This window comes from Engystomops pustulosus, chromosome 2 (assembly GCF_040894005.1).
Source record: "Engystomops pustulosus chromosome 2, aEngPut4.maternal, whole genome shotgun sequence".
NCBI classification, from domain to species: domain Eukaryota; kingdom Metazoa; phylum Chordata; class Amphibia; order Anura; family Leptodactylidae; genus Engystomops; species Engystomops pustulosus.
In genome coordinates this window covers 90,509,062-90,536,380 of record NC_092412.1, presented here as the reverse complement: position 1 = coordinate 90,536,380, position 27,319 = coordinate 90,509,062, and the positions used below count along the sequence as shown (strand labels likewise).

Below are 27,319 nucleotides of genomic sequence, written 5' to 3'. Positions count from 1 at the left end.
GTGCCAAGTGTGGTGGCAATAGTCGGTTTAAAAAACAGAAAATGATATGGCATTGCGGGCATGTAGATGCTGGTATGAATAACGCTGTAATAAATCAGAGACACGAGTTATAACATAATGCAGGTCTATGTGTCAGAAACTAATGCGAATGTCATATATCAAGAGATGGCTATGCAGTACAGTGGTGAAACACAATATTGCAATGAATGACCGTTCCCAAGATAAGACACTTGAAATAAAGTATTGTATCAAGGTATAAGTAGAAATGGAGATGAGATGCGGTGCTATGACCACTGGAGCGCAGGTGGAAAGGAGGAAAAGCGGGTGATCCCGCTGGACAGATGAGCAGATAAGTGGGGTACTATTACCCCACTAAACTACCAGCCCCCTCCGGTAGAATATCTGTGAAATCTTTGAAATTTCTCTTCTTTGGAGGAGATATTTTATATTTCATACAAATTAAGGCTTGTGGTTCTGTGGGCTACAGAACCAGATATATGGGCATGTAAAGTGGTAGTTTGAAATATGAGCTGCAGATACCACATGCCTGATGCGATCTGAATAACAAAATGTTTTCTAGATACTATAAAAGCCTCTAAAGTTTACTAATCTGAGCAAAATATGACTCTGCTCATTTACACGTGACATTGAGAATTTTTGTTACATGTAGTTGGGGGAGAGTTAACATGAGAGTCAATTCTCGAAAGCGCATTTAATACCCTACCTGAGGGGTCTAGTAGCTGTAATGTGGTAAAATCTGGTGACCCCTTAAGTTTAGGAGACAAAGGGTATAGGTAATACTAGTTTGTATGTATAGAATTGTTGTATATTGTCCATTAAAAGGCCAGTTTCATAAGGCAGTATACTGTTCAGATGGTTAACCAATATTTGGAAGCCAATATCAGAAATGGATCGTGAACACAGAAGGAGCACAACTTTTTATTATCTTTTTATAACTATATTACCTTTTTATTTTTCTTTGTATCATCTGCTACTGATGCAAAAAACTAACCAACGTATTGCCATGTGAATGTGGCCTTACTTTAATGTATCAGAATTTATCTGGGAATGCTTGATCTTTTTGTCATGGAACGATAGACATGTTATTCATCGGGAACGGTCTTCTCAATAATGAGCTTAAATTGGAATCTTTGGACAGTTGTCTAACTACAAAAGGAAATCCTATAAAACAATATATTCAGGAGCAAAGAAGGGATAGAAAAAAGCAGTTTACCTAGAGGACCAGATTCAATTATCTCCTGTGGGTTTTATAGGTATTAACCAACCTTTTTTCCCCCTCAAAGCTGCAATGATGTAAGCTATAAAATGTTTACTCACTGGAAAATGAATTTTATAGAATGATGTCCATACTCTGGAATGATAAAAGCACAATATCCCTGTGCACTTTGCTGAGCACTTTCAAACCGTCTACTTAGGCTTTCTCAGGTGACACGACCTGCTACTAAACCTCTATCACACTTGTTCACTTGACTTAAAATAATAATGCTACGTGAGAGGCAGGATCAATTGGTGAGACTTATTGTGTACTTGCTAATATTTCAGGCTGGATTGACAGGCTGTTCAGGCATGTGTTCTACAAACAGCTAACCACCTGAGACCAGAAAGTACAGGATATGAGCTACTTATAGGAATCCTAGTCCACAAGAATTGCAGGAAAACTCCAGATTCTGTTATTTTTCTGTGTAAAATGTCCCTTTGATGTTTGTTATGTATTAAACACTGATACCTAAAACAAAAAACTTTGAAGGCAGGTTATCCTCTTAAACAGCGCCCTTATGTTTCCAAGTGAATTGCTTCCCTTTCCTAATTTTTTTTTTCTTTTTACAACCATTGTCTTAAGGAGGTTTTGAAAGAAGTAGGCAATTGAGACCATAAAAATTTATTATGCAGTTATTTTTTGAATAGTGCCAATATTTTTAAGAAAAGGTATTATGTAACAATATATGGTCACCCTTCACCTTCCACATTATTACTTAGTGAAATAAAAATATAATTTTCCTGCATTGAGAAAATTTTAATATCAGTTGTAACTTGTAATGCATGAACAATGCACAGTGAGAATGAAAGGATGTGTCTTGTGTACCTGTAGTTGATGCTGTGTAATACTTTAAAGATAGCCTTTATGAATTTTGATATTACATGGATACTAAATACTAATACTAAAGACATGTTTATACTAATTCTGACTTCCAAGTGTTTGTTCTGTCATATTTGGACAGGAATCCAGAACAACAGAAAAAGCATGTAAGTTAATGTAATAATGTCATTAAAGGGATCCTGTCATCAGGTTTTAAGTTATCAGCCTGGTAACAGGTTCCTATACAACAGGTAGAAAGCATGTGTTTTTTTTACTTCCTATGCTTTCCAGTGAATTCTTCAGCAAATTCATAAATGGCGCCGGGAATGTGCACTGAGCAGTGTAACTTGCACCTCGGCTTCACTGTCCCTATGCGCAGGCATCATAATAAGTTTATCTCAATCCTGACCACATACTGGCGTTTGACGACAGACAGCGCAAGTTCGGAGCGTGCGCTGATCGTGGGAGCACTATGTAGTGAATACAGGAGCCAGCACCACTGCAGGTTTCATAGACCCGATGGTCATGTGATCACTGGGTCTGCAAGGGTCTACTTAGGCAGCGTGGCAGACATTTGCCCCTACAGAGGGTAGTATAGATGCTCCAATAAATAAAAACAGGGAAAATGTCCCCCATGCTATCTTCAAAGGGTCGCCTTTGCGAATACGGATTATAGGTAATTATGCATATATTTGCATAATGTAGTGATGTAAGACCTCATTAATATTATTTTTTGTGACTCTACGATTTGTAATAATGTAAGAATGATAGGTTGGCTGCAAAAAAAAATTTGTAGGTAGGTAGATAACACATTAAATAACACTAGAATTAGAAAATTGAATTTTAGCTACATTTTGAGATATGCCCTATACATACATTCTAGGTTTTAACATTACTTTTTTTTATAGTACGAATTTACTGTCAAATTTCAATGATTGCAGATGTCTTTTACACTAAATATGAAAAAAAGCCACACAGACCACAAAAGGAATGTTTGTGTAGCTGACTTCAGAGTGCTAGTGTTGCTATTTGTAGTTTGATATTCATGAAGAACATCTTTCTTTCTGGAGAGCCTTTAAGTCTTAACTATTCCATGAAGTTTGGTTCCACTGGGAGACTTGACTTTCAGAGGGTCAGGAAATCCTTCTGTTCTTTCCCTTGGGTTGTACCAAGCACTTCACTTCCAAAAAAGTCTGAGATATGTGATATGGTTTTAGTTTGACAATTCTAAAATATAAACACGAGGTCACAAGACAGACAAATGATTTCTTTAAAGCTATTTTAAGATGTGTTAGTATATTAGCATACTTTTGAATTTCCAATGAGAAAATAATATCATGTTCACATAAGACCTGAAGTACTGTTAATTGCTAAGTGGAAGGTATGAAAGGTAATGTTCAGTGTGAACATATCCACGCTTTAATTTAGCATTATTGTCCTCAATTATCCTCTATTGTTGAATTGCAGCATGTAAATAGTTGTTGGGTATGCAATAGTTGTACCAGTGTACTTATACTTCACTCTCTCCAGCACTCCGTTCTGCCACAGTGTTTCCTGTCATTGCCAGTCTATATATGTATACTGAGACATCACAACCTTGGCTGTGGCATATGTAATGCTAACACAGGTTGCATGCAGAGGCTCCTGGAGCGTGCCATAGCAGTGACGTCACCGCTGCGACTTTATATGTACAAATTAGAGGTGACTGGTGGCACAGCACTAGATTGAAGTGCTAGAGAGGTAAATACAACTTTCTCGTTTTTGCAGCCCCATGACAACCTCTGACAATCCCTTTAACATGTACCACCTAGAGACTTCTTATGTTACTGTGTGCAGTGCACAGAAGCATCTGGACAGGGAAAAAAGCACACTTCCATATTCCCGGGCACCAACCTCCTTTTGATCACAGAAAGAGGATGGCAGTGACTGCACACGTCTGGGTTTTTCCCATTGTTTTTGGAACAAAGTAGCCATGTTTTTCTAACCCTAGACAACCCCTTTGAGCCAGTCATCTCCTGGCTCTCTCCAGGTTTGTATGACAGACAAGGTATCGTTTTGTTATTGGGACTGAAGGTATCGATTCACCCTAGATATCTGTTAGCTTAATGCTTCTGTCAGCTTAGTCTACAAACTCAAGTCACTATCGCTAACACTTATGTGAAAGGGCTGTCTAGACTCTGTCTTAGATAATATCGGTTGAAAGTCTGGTGAATCCATATACTTTAAATATTGTAATTCAGTACCTCCAAAATTCAAAGGTTTGGCATAACGAATTTGTTACGTGTAGTAGGGACTTTAAAGGGGTTTTCTCAAATTTTAATCCCCTAGTGATGTTTACACAATAAAGATAATTTTTAACCACCATACTTTTTCAGTTTTGCTGTTTTACCTCCTATAACGAAGTAATGGTCAGTGTAAAATTCCAGAGTGTAGACGGGGACTCTCTAAGCAGATACTTCACGATCCCTGCTATGGGATGCTGTGTGCTGACAATGTGCTTAGATTATCAGGGTACAGGCTTATCTACACTTCTGTTTAGCTTTCAGAACATTTTACTATTCTATCTGACACATAAAAAAGAGAGATGATACAGATGAGATGAATATAAACCATAATGACACACTTTAGCTCTGCTATATGCCTTCCTGGATAAAGACCTTATCTGCCTGTAGTTATTAGTCTAAGTCTCTGCACACTGCTGGTTCCCAGGAGGAAGTGCTTGTGCCTAAGCTGGTCTTGTCTATACACTGCAATGCTCTCTGCACACTGCCCCTCCCCCTGCATTACAAGAGAATCTATTTATGAGAAGAATTACCCGAAGATTTACGGTGGGATCAGGCTGGGAACAGGCAGGGATTATATCTATGACATTTTTTGTTAGTGAATTAGAGAATGTGTTTTTATTTTGTTATTCTGAGTATATTTAAGAATCTTGTCTTCATGGGAATACCCCTTTAAGGCAAGTACTGTATAAATGTTCCAAAGACGTAAGACTTGGATCATACATTTTTGTGTCTATTTTTGGAGCCAAATATGGTAGGAAATACAAAGTGGTAAGGATCATCTGAACAACTAGTTAAATAAATACATATGTTTAGACATTGTTCACATAGAACCTTTGTGTTACATAAAAATATTTACAAAGAATGTTAGGTATTGCCGTTTACTCTTGTACAATTTGTATCTTGAGAATTTTTTGCTATTCCAAGCATTGTATTCACTAGAATTATCCTTTTGGATTTTTGTTCATTGTTTTCATTTGTTGAATACATACACATTCGGTTATGATTGGAAGCACATTCCCGCTATTAACATGCTTTATAGGAGCTAAAGGAAATCTAATGAAGTTGCAATACAAACATTACTCGCCAGTCAAACTTCTCACTGCACTAGCGCTTCTACTTTTCCTGTGTTGCACTGCTTATACCTCATCATATACCTCACATGGTGGCATCATCATCAGGCCAGTGGAGCTTTGTTTATCATGACTTCAGAAAACTAAATTAAGAGCACCAATGTCCACCAGTGTGTCACAAGTACAGGCGGTCCCCTACTTAAGAACACCTGACTTAGACGACCCCTAGTTACAAACGGACCTCTGGATTTTGGTAACTTACTGTACTTTAGTCCTAGGCTACAATAAACAGCTATAACAGTTATAAATGATGTCTACAATGAAGCTTTAGTGTTAATCCAGGTTCTTATGACAATCCAACATTTTAAAATACAATTGTGAAAGACACCCAAAAAATTTTGGTATGGTTTACAATTATAAAGTATACAGTTCCGACTTACATACAAATTCAACTTAAGAACAAACCTACAGACCCTATCTTGTATGTAACCTGTGGACTGCCTGTAATTGGTTTATTGTTTTATTAGATTTCCTGCATTTCCTATATTCTAACAAACCCTGTAACGAAAAACTGTAGAAGGGTGAGGAAATGTTCAAGTATACAATTTTAAATTTTCCAGTTTGTAGAAGTTACATATCTATGCAAATTGTTTTATGCTTTGTAAGAATAAGTAAATAAGAGAGAATCCATCTGTTAATATTGTAAGCTTACTTGTACACAATTAGTTCCCTTGTCTTCATTTCTCCGAAGTTGATTATAATAAAGTGCTTCATGCATTACAAGTGATAATTTGGACAGCAGAAATTGCACAACTGCGGTAGGTCATTGTAGTTTCTTTATTTTTCTCTTTTCTCCTCCGTCTTCTATTGTGAATGACGACAACACTGTAAGAGATATGATTATATGTCTTGGGGATTTTCTAGAGAACTGTTGAACTCTGTAAAGAATGAGGTATAAATGCTGTGTCAATGACAATTTGCATTTGCTTGTTCTGGACATGTCACATCGGACCTGGTTTATAATCGTTGTTTAACTGTTTATAGGATCTCATATGGGCCACATAATAACATTTGAAAGGAGACATATACTGCACTTTTCTCATCTGTAGCCTATAAGGCTGTTGATCTGCACCATCTTTCAACACGTGAATCTTGTTTTCTTGCAAAAAAAAATTAAATTGAGACAGAACTTGATTTAGCTACTTGTAGTATGTTTGGCCAAGTTCCAATGCATCATTTCTTTAATCCTCACAGCAGTAGTATCAGCTCAGGATGCAGTTATTATTCAGATCTGGAGCAATGCCTCTTATATTTCCTGTAGAGACCATGTGCAGTTGGAAGGCATTTTATTCAGTTTAGTAGAGACCATACAGCAATTTGTATTCCAGCTGCATACATTCTCTATGGGAAGCAGGTTAAATAAATTAGCTGTAAGCTAGAAACACAAACGGTTACAGATTCCAGAGAATTTTGGTAGAAGGGGCTGGTCTTATCATTGTTTACATAGGTCCATCTACCTACACACAGAGGTGGATTTACCCATAAAGCAACCCAAGCAATTGCATGGAGCTCCAGAGGGGCCCACACAGTGATGGGAGAAAATTGTTAAAGTGGAATTCTCAATGTTGTTCTAACATTATACTTTAAACTATAGTTAGTGTTACTTTTCCGTTCCTATGGCAAATCTGTCTACCAGACTGAAGTCACCTCTCTCTCTCTCCTCTCTTGTTTGTTACTCTGTAAGCTGTGAGTGTTAAGCCTTTCTGCTCTCTACCTGGCTGCAGTATGCGATGACCACTATTTTTAACCCGTTCACGAACCGTGACGTAATAGCACGTCACGGGTCGGCCGCGGGTGCATGGAGAGGGCTCACGCGCTGAGCCCTCTCCATAACCAGTAAGTCTTTGCTGCATATTGCAGCAAAGGCTTACCGGTAACACCCGCGATCGCCGCCGGCAATGCTGCCGGTGGCTTCAAAAGGATGGCGGCGCGTGGGCGCCGGCATCTTTTCGAGGATCGCCGCTCCCCGTGACGTCATCAGCCGCTCCCCGTTACGTCATCAGGCTTCATAGGAGTTAAAAACCTTGTGCTAATCACCTTAATTATCTGACAAGCCCTATTTAACGGGCAGCCGAACTTTCCAGTTTTTACTGACTTTTCAAAAATGTTGTGCTGTTACAAAGTGACTAAAACACTTTGACAGCAGGTTGTCCAGATGAAGACCAAAGGGGTGATACTATCAGCCATAGCAAGGGAAGTTGGTTGTTCTAAGTCTGTGATTTCTAGAATATTGCATCCTTACAACATCTACACCTCATTCAAGTCTCCCAAGAAAGCTGGTCACCCTAGAAAGACAATCTCCATGGGTAATCATGTCAACACTGGAATTGGAATTACTTGCCATTTCAGCACCCAACAGGTTAAAGATCTGTCACATCATGTAGTGTCTTAATGTTTAAGAGCATTTGGACTGAAAGCCTGATCTTCAGTGATCAATCCTCTCATTAGCAGAAAGCATCAAAAGTATAGACTCTTGTTTGCTGAGCAAAAGTTGTGTTGACAGAGGAGAAGTGGTCATCGGTTTGTTTTAGTGCTGAAAGCAAGTTAGATTTGTTTAAATCGGTTGGGAAACATTATGTTTGTCAATAAATTAGGGGAAAGATTGAACCCAAATTTTGTAAAGAAGTCAGTGAAAGTTAGTGAAGGAAATGCCATGGTTTGGTGAATGTTTTCTGCAGCAGGAGTTGGACCTCTCATACAGCTATATAACAGAGTAAATGCAAGTGTTTATCAGAACCTTCTTCAACAACACATGGTTCCTCTCTCTTTCTTCACTCCGCCAGCAATTTCGATTCATAACAATGCCCCCTGTCCCACACCAAAATGGGTAAAACAGTTCCGTGAAACAGAAAACATTGAATCAATGAAATGGCCAGCCCAGAGTCCTGATCTAAACCCAATAGTACACCTCTGGAAAATTCTTGGTAACAAAGCTATGGCCTAGAAATCCACAACAGTCACAGAACTGTAAAAGAAACTGGAAAAAGAGTGGACCCAATTCCCACCAGAGCAGTGTGAGAGACTACTGATGTCCTGTGGCCACAGATGTGCTGAAGTCATTCAAAGCAAATTTCACTTCTACTGACTGACTGTTGTCTCCTTCAGAAACTGTAGTTATAAGATTTTTTTTCTGTTCTACAGTCCTTACTGTTCTTTTATTAAAGGGGTTATCCGGGTTGAAAAAATTTCTTCTGGCCGGGCTGGGGAGGGCTATTTAAACACAATAAACATGGACTTACCTCCTCCGGTGCTGCCGATGTCCCGCGACGCGGCCGGTCTTCTCTGTGCGCCGGTTTCATTACACCGGCGCACAGGGAGCTTCCGGCTGGCCGGATGCTCCCATGCGACACCATCTCCCAGCGCTTACAACGCTGAGAGATAGGGACGGATGGGAGGAGCCGACCACATCACGGACCGGAAACTCCCTGTGCGCGGCTTCCGTGCCCCTGTAAACAAACAGGGGCACGGATCGAAGGGACCGCGGCGCAGGACATCAGCGGCGCCGGAGGAGGTAAGTCCATGTTTATTATGTTTAACTAGCCCTCCCCAGCCCGGCCATAAAAATTTTTTAAACCCGGATAACCCCTTTAAGATCATCACATTTTTTGCAAAAAAGGTTTTATGGTTATCTACTTTGGTAATTTTGTAAAACATTTGCTAGTGGCATTTAACATTTAACGCTTAAACATTTGATGGATTTTTTTTTATCAATGGATATTACATTCTTTCTGAAAAAATATAGAGATCATAGGTTGTTCAACATATACATTGTTGTACATGTATGTATGTATGCATTTATGTGTATATATTTTAAAACAAATCCACAGCTGTACCACTTAAGTGTAGGGTGGGTGCTTGCTTTTCTAAGTGGTTTGACTCTCCACTTCTTAGTACAAAAAAAATCAAATATATAGAAATATAACAACCAGATACTCATTTTCGCTGCTTTACTCTTTACAGTACCACTTACCATAACTTGATACAGTACATATCCTTACTTGAAAATCCAGAAAAGATCAGCTGCCTATATTTGTCAATAGAAATTACAGTACGCAGCATCACACATTGAAGGATGTATTTCCATTTTCATTGCATAGCTTTTCCACTTCATGTGCTTCAGTCAGTTAAATTATAGTTGTTCATTTCATATGAATCAATAAATAAATTAATTTACCTCTTTCATCCCTAGCCATTTAAAGTTATGTTATTTAATACACTAAACAATTTCTTTAGAAATAAATGGTATATTAAACATTTGTGTGGTTAGTTTGAAAATCTTAATGTACAGATAACCTATACCACCCTTGAAACATGTCAAGACAGGAATATTGTTAGCTAAAAGGATTAAACTGCCTATGATAGTTGGCTAAAGAAGATGATTTTAACCTTTACATCCATAATAAAAAAAATATATATAATAATAATAATAATAATACATACTACTTTCCCAATCCAGCTATTTAGTCTGGCATGTTTTTGGTTGCTTGCCTGCAATTCCATAGGGAACCGTAAAATAGCCACCAGCAAGGACCTATTTAGCTTCAGTAAGGGTACAAGATAGTGTATTAACCTGTTCTCACTCTGCGACGGATATATCCGCCTCAGAGCTATGAAGGGTATGTGAAGAGAGCACACGGGCTAAGCCTTCTTCATACAGAGATGGGCTGTTGCATATTGCAGTGAAGACCAATCGCTAACACCCGCGGCCGGTGCTTGCACCAATCGCGGGTGTTAACCTCTTCTTTCCATGGGTTGCCATGATAATCTCGGGTCTTTGTCAAACCCGAGGCTGAATGGTTTCTGCATATTCGTTACAATGATCCAGTGGCTCATTGTAATGAATGACATACAAAAACTCCATATACTGCGATACTGCGACCATCTAGGGTTAATGTACCCTAGATGGTCTAAGAAATAGTAAAAAGAAAAAAAAAGTTTAAAAAATGTAAAAAAATTAATAAAATATTAAAATTCAAATCGCCCCCCTTTCCCTAGAACTGATATAAAATATAATAAACAGTAAAAATCACAAACACATCAGGTATCACCGCGTTCCAAAATGCCCGATCTATCAAAAAATAAAAACTGTTATAACCGGCGGTGACCCTCGAGACGGGAAATGCGACTTTTACACCTTTTTACATCACATAAAAAATGTAATGAAAAGTGATCAAAATGTCGCACAGTCCTCAAAATGGTAGCAATGAAAAGGTCGGCTCATTTTGCAAAAAATGACACCTCACACAGCTCCGTACACCAAAGTATGAAAAAGTTATTAGCGTCAGAAGATGGCAACATTTTTTTTTCCTTTTTCGTACACATTCGTTTAATTTTTGAAAATGTATTAAAGCACAATAAAAACCTGTATAAATTTGGTATCACCGCGATCGTAACGAACCAAAGAATAAAGCAGACGTGTTATTTGGAGTGGAGAGTGAAAGTCGTATGAACTGAGCCCACAAGAACGTGACGCGCATGCAGGTTTTTTTCAATTTTTCCACATTTGGATTTTTTTTTTTGCTTCCCAGTACACGGCATGTTATAATAAATAACATCACTGGAAAGTAAAATTTGTTACACACAAAATAAGCCCTCACACAGCTCTGTACACGGAAAAAATTAAAAAGTTATGGATTTTTGAAGGTGGAGAGCGAGAAATGAGCGAAAAAACCCTGCGTCCTTAAGGGGTTAATAAATGCAGTTGTTATTTTGTTGTGATGAGACATTTAATTTCCCCCTTAAGGAAAAGGCCTATTTTCAGTTTGTGTGTCTCTTTCTTTAACTTTTTGCATTCTGCAATTTTCCACTTAGAGTTTTAACAGGGTTTTGGAATTCACAAAAAAAATGCAGTTGCGCCATTTTTTAGCAGACTTTGCATTTGTGGCTTTTAGTATGCTATAACACATCCCTTTTTATTCTGTAAGTCAATAGGATGCTGGGGACAGCAAATTTGGATAGTTTTATTGTGTCTGAATGCCTCTAAAAAAATTTTTTTAAATCTTAGCAAGAAAAAAAAAAAAGGAAACTTGTCATTGCATCACCATATTCTAATGCCTATAACTTTTATAAACTTTAGTCTATGGAGCTGTGTAAGGTGTAATTTTTTTGTGAGATGACATTTTCATTGAACTGTACAACCTTTCTATCACATTTTTATAAAATTTTTATTGGTCACAAAGTGGTGAAAATGAAGGGGTTTGGAAATTTTGAAAGTTTTTTTCCCCCGCTATGGAGTTTACTGCATGAGATTAATGTTTTCATAATTTGATAGGTTGGGCATTTTGAGATGCGGAAATACCCAACATGTTTATTATTTTATTTATGTATTTTTATGTGCATTCTAGGGAAAGGAGGGATAAAGAAATTTCATTTGACAGCTATAGAAGCCTCCTATTGGCTCTCAGCTGTCATGGCAACCAATCTATGACTCCTGATGATGTTGCAGGGGTGCCAATTGGCAGCAATATGGCCACACTCATGTGAAGCCGTTGTTTAGGTGAAATGGTTCACTTTGACTAAGGCACCTAACGGGTTATCTGGCGCAATTGTAGGCAGCACCAATTACAAAGGTTAAGATTGTTATTTGGAAATCATGATAGAAACCTTACTAATGAAGACCTGCTTATGTCTATTGTGAGAAAGCCATAGCGATGTATGAACAAGTGTTTAACTGGATGTCTTGTTGTATATTCATTCACATTTTTAATCTTGATTTTTGTAGTCATATTTATGAAACAGTTTAATTTTCTCCCACCATATATAGACCAGTGATAATACAAGCACATGTTTGTTTGTTTTTTTCACATATATTGATACAGAAAATGTAGCAACAAAGAGGAATCCATTTTCCTATATTGAGTATTTCCTCTTTAACTGTATGTAACCTTATACCGTCCTAACTGCACATTTCAACAGACTTCAATTTAGTGTTGTTAATTATATAGGCCTTTGAAATAGTACCTTTTAGTTGGTTTAGTAAGTAGCTTATAAACTTGTAATTACACCAACAACGTAAAAAGGACCTAGGTTGCAGAATAGGAAGCTATACTTCCAGCAGATGGCAAGTTCTGTTATGTAATTAAGTAGAAGGCTTTGAAAAGATCTCTGATACTTGTCAGCCTTTTTCTTGTCATGGATTTTTCTTGTCTTGCTCATTACAGCCGTGATAGGTAACAAGGGCTGCCAGCCAAATAGCAAATGTGGCACATGTTCTTCTTTGTGAAAGCTGTACAGTACATTGTCACTGCGGTTGCCTTTGAGGATGTGAAAGTGCCACTTATGTCAGCAAATTACTACTGTGTCATATTTACCTATACCTGAGACAGCTTGTGGTCACCTGTCACGTCCAGCCTCCACTTTTATCTCTAAACACCTGCACAAGGCCACAGGCGGCAAGCAAAGTTGTTGTCATCCAGTCAAACTTTCTCCTTCAGTAACACAATGAGAATCTGCCAGCATATCATTACCTTTACCTGCCTTATATAGCAATTATGGGAAGAAGCTTAGGGAAGTAAACTACATGTGTGGTATTTTATTGATATGTGAAGCCATACTTGCTCTAAGGTTTATGCTTCATTAAAGCTCCTTATATCTGGCAGGATCAGATTTCTGCTTTCCATTGAAGTAAAGTGTGGCTTCCCTTTGTTAGAATAGGCCTTTCCTGGAAAAGCTATTATTGGTAACATATGTCATGAGCAGCACAGAATGACAAGTCCCCTTTTCATATATATTTTTTTACTCGTTGGGTTTAAACAACTTTATTTATAGTTAGTGGTATTTTAGGATCTTAAACCCAACTTGATTTTCACCTACTGGTGAAATCAAATCAATATTATCTAAATGTATAGTAAAGTTCTGGTGATTGCTGAATGCAGTCAATTTTGCCTATATCATGTACACACTATTCAATAACCCTCCTAGTCTATGCCTAGAGCACCATCAGCAATTGTAAGAAGGACATTGTGTAATGGAAACTATGGTATGCATCAAAGGCTTGCCCCTATACAGAATGATGTTGTGAAAAGGCCTAACTACAGCCAGTGAGGGCAGCATAGAAAAGCTCATGGAGCACGGTTTGAAATATCAGAAGTTCATTGTGGAACTAAACATATTGATCCTTATGTCTTTATTGCTAACTTGTTTGATTTGGATAGTGGTAGAAAATTGAGTGGTCTTTTGGGTCTGGAAGTAAACCATTGTCATCAATAGTCTCTATAGACATTTACCATACAATTACATTTCAGTAATTATTCATGTCTGAGTCTGTGAAATAAAACCACTGGGTACAAGGTTTTAGCATTATTTATTCTTTAGCATTATTATTCTTGGGGATAAAATGACATTAGTTTACAATTCACAGGATATTGTGTATTAAAATACTAACTTGCCTTATCACTTCCACAAAAGCAGATTACTATGACTATTAAATGAAGTAATTATACATTTTAATAATCAGAATATCGAGTTATAAAAATAATAATACACTGTAGTAACAATAATACATTGGTGTCATGTCATATTCAACTCAGTGTTGGTATTTTTTTTTTCAAAAAGAATCTAGTCCTATCCTAAACAGTCAATGTCAGGAATCTGTGATTTCTGCCAAACCAGCATTTTTAAAATCCAAATGTCACAGAGACCAAAAAAATTTTGGCTGGGGTTAAAATTATAAAACATACAGTTCTGACTTACATACAATATATTTATTTATAGAGAGAGAGAGAGAAAGATATTATTTAAAATAGAAGGAATTGTCAATGTAATCTTGTTTAGTTTTCCAATCTAGGTTTTTATGCCTTTTAATACCTGCAGAAATAACTAATCTGAAAGTTAACAGTACAGCATAACAGGAAACATTGTGGCTATGTTAATCACATAGGATTTAGATCAGATGACAAGTATAAAAATCAATTTTTAACCACGTGTTGTTGACTTTTTAAAAAAGTGGTGACAGTGATGCATTGCATCTAAGTGACATATTGACATTATCAATTATATGTTATTAAACAGTTCAGCTCACTGAATGATTTACCTTGTGTTTAACTGCCTTTTTCAATTAAAAGCGGCAGAGGCATGGGGGACTGGAGCAGAATAGCACAAGCCATATATTTTCCCTTGTTAACACTGGCTCTGCTGACATGCAAGTGACGAGAGCGTTAGCCTTTAGCTCTTAGCTGTAATGGGGTAGTTCTTAAAGGCCCAGAGAGTGATTAATGATTTGAAGTGGTGCTTTTTTTTCTTCCTTCCATGGCTGGGATTTTCCTTCCTGACACATAGCAGCACATTTGGCAGGTGTTACCCTTTATTTTGTTGTGTTCATTGGCCCTTTTGATTGTCCAGTTAGAGCTAGAGCCTCAACAAAGACCTAAACATGTCTTCTTAAAAGGACCCAAATGCCTCATTACTGTGTTGTCCAGAACCCAAATTGTTGAACTTTCAACTGTATGTAGACTCATGGGACAGTATGATCTTCATCCCGTTTTTTCATCACAATATAGGAGTCTAAATAAATGCTATGAGGGTTAAAGTGGAACTGATCACGTATTAAGGCTCTTTAATGTAGCCAGGCACTGACATTATCACACATATCACATTCAATGAGCCAGCTTTCATTTACATTCTGTCCTTGCTCGATGCCCATACTGAGGTTACAAGACGTGCTGCATGCGGGAGCACGTTAGTCATCCCTCCAGAGACTTACAGGTGTCAGTAATTCTGTCATCAATGAAGTCCATCAAACCCTCGTGATAAAGCGATAACACTCTGAAACACATCACACTAATGAAAGAAGAGATCATTGAGCGGGCTTGACATTGCTTGACTCCACAAATCCATAAACAAATAAGTTACATTATTCAGTAAATATATGGGTATGTGACTTGTGTTCCTTAGTTTTGACCTATGATAGCAAAGTGCAGGTAGTGTGCTCCCCCCCCCCAAATACCCATCTACCACTTGTGTTTTTGTGTATTATCTCCATGTTGTAGATAATTGCATTTTTCTCAGAACCTGGGTACCATTGAGGGTAGCAAAGTTAAGTTAAAATGTATCTCAGAAAATGACATCTGAGAGAGAGCTTATTACCAAGAAAATAATTAATTTCAATTAAGCATTCTGTCATTCAACCCTCTTTATTCAAGAAGTGTACCGTATATACTCGAGTATAAGCCGACCCGAGTAGAAGCCGAGGCCCATAATTTTACCACAAAAAAATTGGGAAAACCTATTGACTCGAGTATAAGCCGAGGGTGGGAAATGCATTGGTCACAGCCTCTCCAGTATGTAGCCAGCCAGCCCCTGCCACAGTGTATATAGCCTGCCAGCCCCTGCCCCAGTGTATATAGCCTGCCAGCCCCTGCCCCAGTGTATATAGCCCCCCCCCCCTTCCCCGTCATGCAGCACAACAATACCGGATGGATCGCACAGAAGATGTACGGGTCCCGCCAGAAAGGCGAGTTTTGATTTATTTATTTTTTTGACTCGAGAATAAGCCGAATTTGGGTTTTTCAGCACATTTTTTGTGCTGAAAAACTAGGCTTATACTCGAGTATATAAGGTATATTATAAAGGCAAATCACTGCTAGCATCTTCACATATTAACAAATTGTCCTTGTTCCTTGTCAAATACATGGAAATTTATCATCAGTGGACTAATCTTAAAGAATAGAATATAAAGGTTAGGATAAGGATGACCCACAATGCTGCAGCTATCTTATAAATGATTCTCTCTGCAGAATCTTCTGAAGGTCTGGATTATATTTCAGTTATGTAATAGATTAATTTATCGGATTAAAGGAACTAAATTGTTAGTAAGATTTCCAGTTGCTACCAGCGATATGTCATTATGTAATGTCTATTACTATCCAGTCACTCAACATACAAGTGCAATAAACAGGAAAGGGCACTTGTGTCTCTGGTAGACAATGCTGAAGTGCTTCCTGTATGTTTTTGCTGATGCCCACTTAGGGATAATTAAAGCACTTCATTTTTCCTTTTACACAATTGTGTGCTAAGATATCTCAATGGTGGTTGTTATTATATTCTTAGCCTCCCAGTACAGTCATCTGCTGTCAGCACTTGGCCATGCTACTTAAAAGAACGTGTTAATGTAGTGACTGAACGCTTTGACCATTATTTCCGCTTTGGCTCCTGTGCTGCCTTTTCATCTGGATGATATTTTAGGGCCTCCTGTATAAGATGCTTCCATTTTCTGTTCTTGAGCATTAGTTACGCTAAAGTGACTACTTTCCAGAATACCAAGTATTTTAGGAATATCTGCTTAATGACCATTAACAAGTGCATTTGATGGTTATAAGGCTCACAAAGAACTCTGTGCTTTAGCTTTATTAAAGTGCAGTATTGTAAAAGGGAAACTGCACATTCATTTCATCCACACAATCGGCATACATGTCAGGTCTCTCCCCCCTCTTCTGTACAAGGGTATTTCAGATCTAAAGTGCCATGCCATTTCTTTTCTTGTCCTCCAAACTCAGTACAAGAGTTTTTTCTGTACTTTTCAGAAGTGCAGCTTTTGGGCAGAATGCAAAGGTTTCAAAAGAGCCTCATCTCCATCTGGTTTCATTCGATAATCCTTTATCCACCATCTCCAGCTTTCTCATTCCACTGCTTTCTTGCCTGTGGCTACATTTCTATCTCTGCATCAATTAGCACAGTGATTTATACAACAAGCAAGCAGTTTAGTGGTAATGGTACACAATTAACATCTCATTCCTCCATAAAGGCTATGCTAAATACCCTAGTCACTGCTTTCTCTGCCTGGAATTGAAATAGAAGTGTTTGTCCTAATTCATATGCTATCTGATGTGAAGTGGACCCGCTTTGTACAGCACTACACCATTAATCTAATTATAGATAGCTGCAAATGAAGTGCTGTCTGAACAGAGGCGGATGTAAAGGGGGGGGGGGTGACTAATAGCGCTTTTGTCATGACTGTGAAGTGAGATCGCACATTGCATGGCATCATGGCAAAGAAAATCGCAATCCAGATAACATTGCTACCTGTTGCATGTGTGTTTTTCCCTATCCCATAATTACAGCAGCACTGCAAACACAACTGGCTTCTGGCTATAAATAGAGATGTAGATGTGCTGTCATGTGGGTTGCAGGGGAAAATCCTCTGAGTACTGTTGAATTAAATGATGCATCCTGATTGACAGCTACCTTGAGACTGCGCTGATGGAGTTGTCAAAGCATTATGCTAACAGGCGAGTCTAGTGAGTGCAGATGTACACCGCCGTGCGGCTCACATGGCTTCCCAACAGCTATCTGCTCATTTACCTTGTTCATCTTGCTTGTTATTCCTAGAGTAGGACGTCTACAAGCTTTCACGTTAAATGTTTTTGTGTGGATGTGTTTATTGCTGAGGCTATTCTACTTGTCTACTAGAGCAGAAGGCTGCATCTTGAGCTGGTTTTACCCCAGGCACTTTTTTTCTGAGGCTCAACATGACCTTCAGTGCTAAATATGTAAAACTATGAAGCATTTAAATCTTTAATTGCATTGTGTTGTGGGCCCGGAACACCTTAGGTGCTATTGTTATCTTGAATTAGTCTTTTTCTGGTTTATGCTGTTACTGAAGGCTAACATGGTGTAGCAATCTGTTCTCTCTGCATGTCAGCTTTCAAGGGACTTGTGTTGCTGCTGATAAAGAAAATGACTAATTTGTGTTGTTCTGTTTTCTTGCAAGTATATGGATGCTGATGAGGAGAGGTGTTTTTTGTGTTATCTTCTGGACATGGTCACCTTCTATTTTTTTTTTCTTTCTTCAGAACTTGATATTAGTGACAAAGCAATGTGTGAACTGCTTGACAAAAAAAACATTATGGGATGGGGGTTTGAAATGCGTCATGGAGGCGCTATTTCCTTTCTTTGCCTTTCCATCTGGTAATCCCATTTGATGATTTTAAACCATTTTTTTAAGTAAACATATATTTTTTTTTTTAACAAGAGGGTGCTGGAAATGCTGTTTTTTTCCTGTGTGAAATACCTAAATACCTGTTTCCACCTTTGTTTAATGTTGCCATGATGGTTGGCCAACCTTAGACATGAGTAGAATTTAGTGACTTGGAAGGTCAACCAGTTGTTGTGTAGTGTTGGTATGTATATTGATATCAGCTGAACGTTTACCGCTAAAGCAGAGGGATAGAAAGGTCTGTCAGGTGCTTTGTACTCTGCCCATATGAGGGAAAATAATGATCAAACCTTTCCTCAAAAGCAGATCCCAAGGAATTGGCAAACTGCTCCCAAATCCATTCTTAGGCCCCATTCACACTGCCATTGTGGGGATGTATGTATGGCTGCAAGTTTGGAATGACAATAGGCACCTGGTGGCTGTATGGTGTTACACCACACCATACACAGAATATGCTCTATTTTTGCCCTTTCAAATGGCTGTGCACCACTATTTCCTATGGAGAGGGGAGGGGTCTACAGCGTATCGACATCCATGTGAATGTAGCCTCACCTGAATTTTCTACTTGATAATTATTTAATATTTCTGACCATTTTTACTGTTGGCTTACTGTAGGCTTAACTATAACCTCAGTTCTCCAGCGAAACAGTGTCAATAACACTTGTAACGTAACTAAACTTTCATCAAAATTACATAAATATTTCAGATGATAATAGTAAACTTTTTAATTTATTATTATTCTTGTTAAAGAAATGTTTAGTTGTGTCCTTTTCACTTGCCTTTTGTATACAGTTTTTGTAAATCAACTTTCTGTCCTGTTCTCCGCTGACAATTGAAACATAAGGGAACCTGACAATCTTCCAAATAACTTAAATATTTACAGTCCCTGGAAAGTCTTATCTTATTACAGAATCATCAAGTGAAATTTTCTCCAGGTATGAAAGAATTAGTAATGACCCTCCTTTCCTTTTTCTCCATGCTGTATAAAGAACTTCACATTCACTTATCCCTGCAAAAAAGAGCAGAAAAAGGGTACGGGTTCCCTTCAAAAAGTATATAAAAAAGTTTACTACCATCACCTGCACTGTTCTTTTATACAACGCAAAAAATCTTACGGTTTATTTACACCTTTAAGTAGTTGCATAACTTGAAGCTGATGGGCCCCAGTGCAAAGTCTGTGCCAGGCCCCAACTATATATGGATGGTTTATAGTACTAGCCTTCTCATAGCGGAAAGTGACACCTTATGGGCCCCCTAAGCCTCTTGGGCCCGGTTGCAACAACACCCTCTGCATCCCCTCAAGTTACGCCCCTGCTTTTAAGGTCAAAACCAACAAAGCATAATGTAAATACTACTATAGAGTAGTAATCCAGTCTGTCCACCTCACATTACAGATGCTAATTAGCATAATACAGAAACAAATGCACTGATTGTTCAGGAATGGTGGTGGTGAGAAAGTAACTATTAACTATTGCTGGAATATGTGGAGTAAAACCGTTTCAAAGATGCAAACAATGGGAATTTGTGGAGCTGGTGAAAGGTCTTTTTTTAATGATAGACTTTATAATATTTAATTTACAAGTCATTGGGGAGATTTATCAGAAGCGTCTCAGAGAAGAACTCTTCTAGTTTCAATTTAAAAACATTTGTGGGAGAATGTAAGCTGCGCTCTGATTGGTTGCCATGGGCAACTAGCACAATTCTGTTCTGAGACTTCTGATAAATCTCCCCCTTTTGTGTTTGTACAGTTAACCAGATAATAGCTTTCTATCTACATGTTGCCTTTGTTTTTTAAAATGATCATTTGAAAGAATTACTCATATGTCCAACTGTTATGATAAAATCCTAAAAGAGTAGTTTAAAGCACCACCATCTATATGTGTCAATTAGTGAATAGAAACATATACACAAGATCATATGGTACATGATTGTATACAGGTGAAGTAACCAATTATCTCACATAATATACAGCCTTCAGTTTCAGACAGGGAAAATTTCATGCATGAGGTGATCCTCATATCCAGGTGTGTTTTATCCACACAGATAGCGAAATGTCCTTGGACAAACACTTTGAGCGACTCATACAGCAGAGTCACATATTTTCAGCAGGGGGGCTATATTACTCATACGTCCATTTTTTTTAGTTCTTTAAAAATGACAATACGGTATACCCCAAATGATGAGACATTAATATAGTATATTATTAGTAACTATTCATATCAGTGTTTGGGAAGAGAAATACTTTTTGTCAAACACAAGTTGTTGAGGTTATCTGTGCTTCATAACATACTATGGTAACATAGGATATATTTTATTCAACATATGCTGGAAAATTATGGTAAATATAAATATCATGGAATGAAGGCGTTGAAGATGAGGTGTATAAAGATAAATGTGTAACGTGCACTTTACATTATAGGACAGCTCAGGAAAATTCGTAGACCATAATTATGATGACGCTATATAAAATAACATTATTATTATTATTATTGGGGAAGCCCAAGAATCAGACCCCCATTATCAGACAGATAAAACTTCTTTAATGGCTACAACATTTGTTCCTTACTATTGGCTGTATTGATTTATTGCATGTAAATTATTCAACCCTAAACAATGTGTTGCCGAAAAATTAACATTTTTTTATCATCATAAAAGATGTGATCACCAAATGACTTATCTGGGCCTTTGCTCAGGCCAGCTATTAGCATCCACTGTTCAGAGAGTCCAATAAAGTTAAATACAAAGTGAAGATATTTTCACTTTAATTGAACATCAATATCCGGTATAAATTGAGATGTCCACTGTTGTGATGTCCTGTAAAACAATGACTTGTTCTAATTTACTTTTTGACATTCTGATATGGTCAAATATTTTAGTATATCTCCGGCTTTAGTTTTCCAAATTTCAGAAGTTAAATGGTGTTATACTGTAGGGCCTGGTTGGCATATTGTGGAACAAGATTCATAAATACATAAAGTCCTTAATATGTCTCTGCATGGCCACTTCTGCATTCTTTTTGCAAAAGTACATCTTTACCTTGACCTTACAGTCACTTCTAAACACAGGCTAAAGTGGCTGAGGAATGATCTTCCCTTGTCTTGTATAAGCACTGAGTTAGGTCATTTGTATGCAGCATCTCTAGAGTTTAATGATTCCAATGTGACAGGAGGAGTGTTACCCCTTCACTTCAGCCTGTCACAACAAGAGCAATTTAGCATTGCAAACAGTAGCTAGAAAAATGCTACCTCTCAAAACACTTGTGGCAGTGTTATGTGAGAATGCTACTAAACAAACTACCATCAGCCAATGCTCAAATCCGATCTGACTTGGGGGTAGGAGCTGTCCGAGGCATTGCATTACAGTTGCAATAAACTGTGCCCTGAATAACTGTTTTTTAGTATCTATTTTTATATCCAGATCTATCATTTTCCCAGATGCTTTTATCACAACATGTTTGAGTAATTGCCCATAATAAGATTTGATATCAGTGATGCCATTGTAGAAGGTGCTGGTACAGGTACAGTGGGCATGTAAAGATCACCTATGGCTGCTACAAATCTGCTGCATTTGACTTCCTCTTTTGTTTTTCATTATCTAAAATGATTGAGAATACAGTGATTGATTTTTATTTTTTTTTAGGTTTCTGTATACTTTGTCTGATTTTTAAACATTGCTTATGCTAGATATTTATGTACCATAAAGGTAGGCAACTGGCTGCCATTAAAGGCTGACATAGGCTTGTCTACTGCTCTCTGCATTGTGACTGTCCACCAATATTAGAATAAGATTTTTTTTATTATATCTTGCTCTTCAGTCTTAAACTATATCACATATCTGTCCACTTTGCTTTTACATGGTTTTGTATTAGAGACTAGAATATATGATGCAAGTAAATAATGTGAAAAACAAATATCAGACAATTAATGAAGATGTATATGGTCACCACGTTCCTTGTATCCATGTGCTATTGCTTGCAACGAGTAAAAGACAAAAGCTTAAGTACCAAGAATTACATGACAACAAGATAGACATGAGCAAGAGCTTTATGTAGCAGTGGTGTAATCCGGAGGCCAGCAATTGTGTAATTTACCACCCTTCTTGGAAAGCAGATAGTGTAAAGTTACATTGTGATTCCAGACCACAGAGCCCACAGATTCTTGCATTTTCTAAATATTTTATTATTTCAAAACCTTAATAGGGATTCAGGCGACATCCACAGATCACTAAACTGTGCAATTTTGTGTAATTATAATCCCCCCCATAGGTTTAATGAATGACTTTTAAGTACAATTTATCTTTGATAAATAGTCCCTCTGCACTGAATGTTTATTAGATTGACAGGAAAATGCACTCGGCTTGCTTTATTTCCCTTCCACTTATGAGTCAGGCAAATTTTAATTGGAGCAAAAAGCTTTTATTTGCACTGTAATTTTACTTAAGGATCATATCCTTCAGAATCTGGCAGACACTTGTATTTCTTGATTGCAAAACACACACTTGAGAGAGAGAGGGGAAAAATACATGCCCAAGATGTTATTATTCAGACTGTCAGATTAGGGGAATTGGACAAGCAACACGTTATCAAATCTTAACAGCTTTACCAGCGATTACCCATATTTCTATGTAAAATGTACGCCTGAGCGATAAATGGAAAATGTTTCCATAACACTGTAAGGCTTATTTCATTAAAGAATGTAAATTAACAGGCATTGCTGTGATTAGATGACTTCCATTAGTAGGAAGGCTTGTATAACATTTCATGTTCCTGACTGAGGACTCAACTATGAAATGGACCGACAGGGCAAGTTGTTAACATTCGTAAGTAACCCAAGTCTACCTAAAGAATCCGAAAACTACTGTACCTATAACATTACTGTATAGAAGCTCTAAGGAAGAACTATAGGGAAAACTAAATTACTGCCCCCAACCGTCACAAAATACATCAGCCTACTGTATAACAAAAATCCAATACTTGACCAGTGTTCAAATACCTAAACACTATAGAAATGTAAATCTGTGTTACGTGTACAAACTACACAATGTGTGACTTTAAATCCTACACCGCTATCAATCCCTCTCCAAACAAAAACTCCAGCTAATCTGCGCTGTGACTTGAAGAGACCTACTGCCATCTACTGGTGGTAGGATATATTGTGGCCAAAGATTACCTCTTTTCTTTTCTTTTTTTTTTTTTTTTGGCAAAGCCATGCACCATGGACGTCTCCCTGCAAACGACATGGCTATCTTATTCTGGACAATGAAAAACGAACATACTCCCGATCAAGACGAGACATCAATACATTAAAACTTTTTTTTTTACTGGAAAGCTGTAATATTTAATATAAGTTATATTGTTGTTATAGTTACCAGTAAAAGTATTAGTCTGTTTAGGAATCAGCTCGCACACACCAAAAGGGGTTATGTAGACAGTCTGAACAATTGAAGCAGCACATAAATGTAAAAATTAAATGAAAAAAGTACTTTAGGTGAAATATTATCTCTATTTTTCATTAGATTTTTACATTGGTGTGCTGCCTCAGTTTTTTTTAGAATATCTATAGAGCTCGGTAATGGAATATGGAAGATGACAATATATTTATAATCACAGACCATGTTACTGATTTACGTTTGGAAATCAGAATGAACGTTGTTAAATGCGAAACTCCCAACAAAATAGTGTGTGTATAGATAGAAGTATATACATAAATTTATATATATAGGTGAAATTAATATGTTTATATGTTACATACCTTTAGATTCTAAGTGTTAACCTGTTTTGAAAATGAAATCTGTGAACCATCGGTCTGTATTTCTCATGTATAATATTTCAGCCAAACTGTGCGCTAATAGCTGTAAACATAATTATAGAAGCAGCAGTAAATACATTACCCTTGTTAATCCCATAATGTGTCACCTGGCAGAATGTGTGACAAGTATCTGTGGCAATAGTAGAAATAAAGTAACCGCTGAATTTCTTTTGTTCATTTTAAGTATAAACTGCAAGTGTTGACGAAGCATGCAGCAGAGCTGAGCAAGTATATGCCAGAGAAGGTAGAAGAGGATACCAGTAGCATTCTGAGATCACCCATGCCAGGGACCGTGGTAGCTGTGTCCGTCAAACCTGGTGATATGGTAAGTGCCACTACTTTAAATTTTACATAGCAAATTTATTATTTCACTGGTTTAAATATATGGTTATATTTTTCATTCCTTAAGGTAATTCACCCACCATTCATTCCAATATTATTCTGTTTCATTATTGTAAAAGTCATGCTAATCCTAAACTGCTAGCATAAGCTCTGCTGTCCTTTACCCATTTTGCTAGAGGAGATGGTGTTAGATGTGAATGTGCAGAAATAAGTGGAAAGACCAGATGTGGATGACTTCAGAACTTTCTTCTATAGTTAGTGCATATTATAATGCTTCAAGAGGATTTTATTCTCAGTTCTGGAACTATTCTACAGTTCCCATAGTCTATAATAAGTGTACGTATATATTATGGGCATTATATGTGTCAAATAACTGTTATTAAAATACTATATTGAAAGAAGTGGAATATTCCAGATTGTTCAAAATGTCTGATCAATCCTTAAATTAAATACTGAGACTAAATAGACAGACTAAATAGACAGTGGAGCCTAGATATTTTTTCAGTGAAGGAAAAAGGATATGTTAAAAATAATAAAAAGTTCAGATATATCAAAGGTTTTACCAAGGTACAGGAGGGAAGCAAGAGGTCACCTTCTGAAACTAGAGGGTGGGAGGCTCTCGGGAAATGTGAGGAAGTACTTCAAGGGAAGGGTGATGAATTCATGCTATTTACAGTGAGAGAATTCAGATATGCTCAGAACAATCACAAAGCTATCCTAAAAGCGTACGGAACCAAAGGATATGAGATGCTCAGAATTTTCTCAGCAGCCTAGGTGGGCCTCTTACATCTGCACTTTTGTATTGTCTCACTGTTTTGTATTCTAGGTCACAGATAAAATATCACCAGGAGAAGTTAACAGTTCAACTACACTAAAGTCTATTCTCTCTAAGAAAGTTCCATTTCAGTGTGCATATGTCTTTTATTAATAAAGTATCCAGTCCACCAATAAATTGGTGCACTTATAACATTTTATTTTTTGTGAGACATTTACCTTTGTGGAAGACAGAAATTGTCAAGTTTTGCATTTAATGGTGTTTATAAATATATGTTAAAAATAACGCTCATTTCTTGCAAAACAAGAAATTACATGTTCCTTGTTTTTTTCATATGCACACTGGTGCTCAGTTTAACAATGCACACAGGATGCTCTTAATTTCACCAATTTTCTATTCCGTGTCCTAACATACAGATGAAACATTTTTGGGGCTTTGTTTGTAAAAAAATACATATTTTCCTGGCAGAATCCAAAAATACTGAGCCCTAAAGTTAGATTTAAATACTTTGCTTCTGTATACTTCCTGTGAAGGGACTAGAAAGCAGACTGTAAAAAATTGATTCACCTTATCACACATTGTGTGAAACCCATTTCTTCTGCTTATAGACAGTGGGAGACTCAAACAGTCAGCATGCCTGAGTGCAGAAGAACAGAGCGCTTTACAATTGTTATTATATTCAAGGCAGTGGACTCCAAGTCATTCATGGTCTTTAATATTGATTTAATGAAGGAGCACGGTGCATCCAATCGCTGGATTGGGAACGAGGAGTGTATGTGTATTTGTGGATGCAGGGTGACCATGAAAGGAAAACATACATGTCAGACTTTTCAACTATTGTTAAACAGAAGGAATTCAATGCAAAGTTTTCATTGTAAGAAAGTTACATCAAAACGGTCAGATATTTCTGCCGTTGTACTTTATTTGCTGGTGAAAAGCAAAAATCTGAAGTGTGAGTATGTAGATGCTATAACTAAAGGGACTACAAAGCACCTGGGAATAAAATAGGTAATAGATTGTACATGAGACTTCACACTGCACCTCTTCATCCCTTTTACAGTTATGGATCGCACAGATATAGTTCACAGCAATATCCCCTCATTCTATTATACTTAAAATGTCATTGCCAGCTTTTAACTTTGTCTCCCCAAGTCTTTGCTTTTTATAGTAATGTTCAAAATTGACTACGGCTTGGTTCACACTAGATTTTGTACTGTTTTGTTATGTTTTTCTTCTTGAATAGTGTAGACTTCTTCCCTGCTACAAAAATAAAAAATACAAAACTTAATGCTCAATCCCTAATGGGATAAAATTCTACTTGAACCATTATAAAATGGGGTTATTATATAAGTCATGTTTCCTGTAATTGCAGCCTTGATGGAAGTATAAAACCAGTGCCAAAGCACTTGTTACTGGTTACATAGGGGAAGCTAATGGTCTGCGAGTATAAGGGTTTAACTAATTGGGGGTATGTTTTTATCTGTGAGGCTCTGTGGACACCCTAATGGAGGCCAAGCAGACCCCTTTAAAGTTAGTGGGATTGTTTGCTCTCAGTTGGTGTCCATTATGACCCCTCTTCCATTTCTTTTGTTCTCCTAAATTGTGAAGAACAAAAATAAGGAACATTGATGTGAACATATCTTCAGACATATACCAATATAGACAATATATACAAAGAAAGTTAAGATGGCATCTATTTGATTGAAATTATCTTCTGGTTTTCAATCCACCTATGTAGCTTTATAACTGCATAAATCCAATCTCTGCAATTATATATGTACCAATAAACCGTACATTGGCTTCTTAACCACTCTTGTCAGAAACCTGCCTGACTTGTCTTTTAGAAGACTGCTATCTCGTGTAATTCCTGAGGTTAGTTGAAGATGCATGCTATTATTTACCATAAAGAAAGCAACATACTTCAAATGGAAACTGTGCATGCCATTAATGT

General features: G+C 37.3%; 1 protein-coding gene across 1 annotated transcript in view; it reads left to right on the top strand.

Moving 5' to 3' along the window:
* The window catches only part of PCCA (propionyl-CoA carboxylase subunit alpha), a 261,842-nt gene that overhangs the window by 225,302 nt on the left and 9,221 nt on the right, over positions 1-27,319 (top strand). The window contains exon 22 of the mRNA XM_072135508.1: positions 24,436-24,576. Coding sequence (XP_071991609.1) covers positions 24,436-24,576 — 141 coding nt within the window. The remainder of the gene's footprint in view (positions 1-24,435; positions 24,577-27,319) is intronic.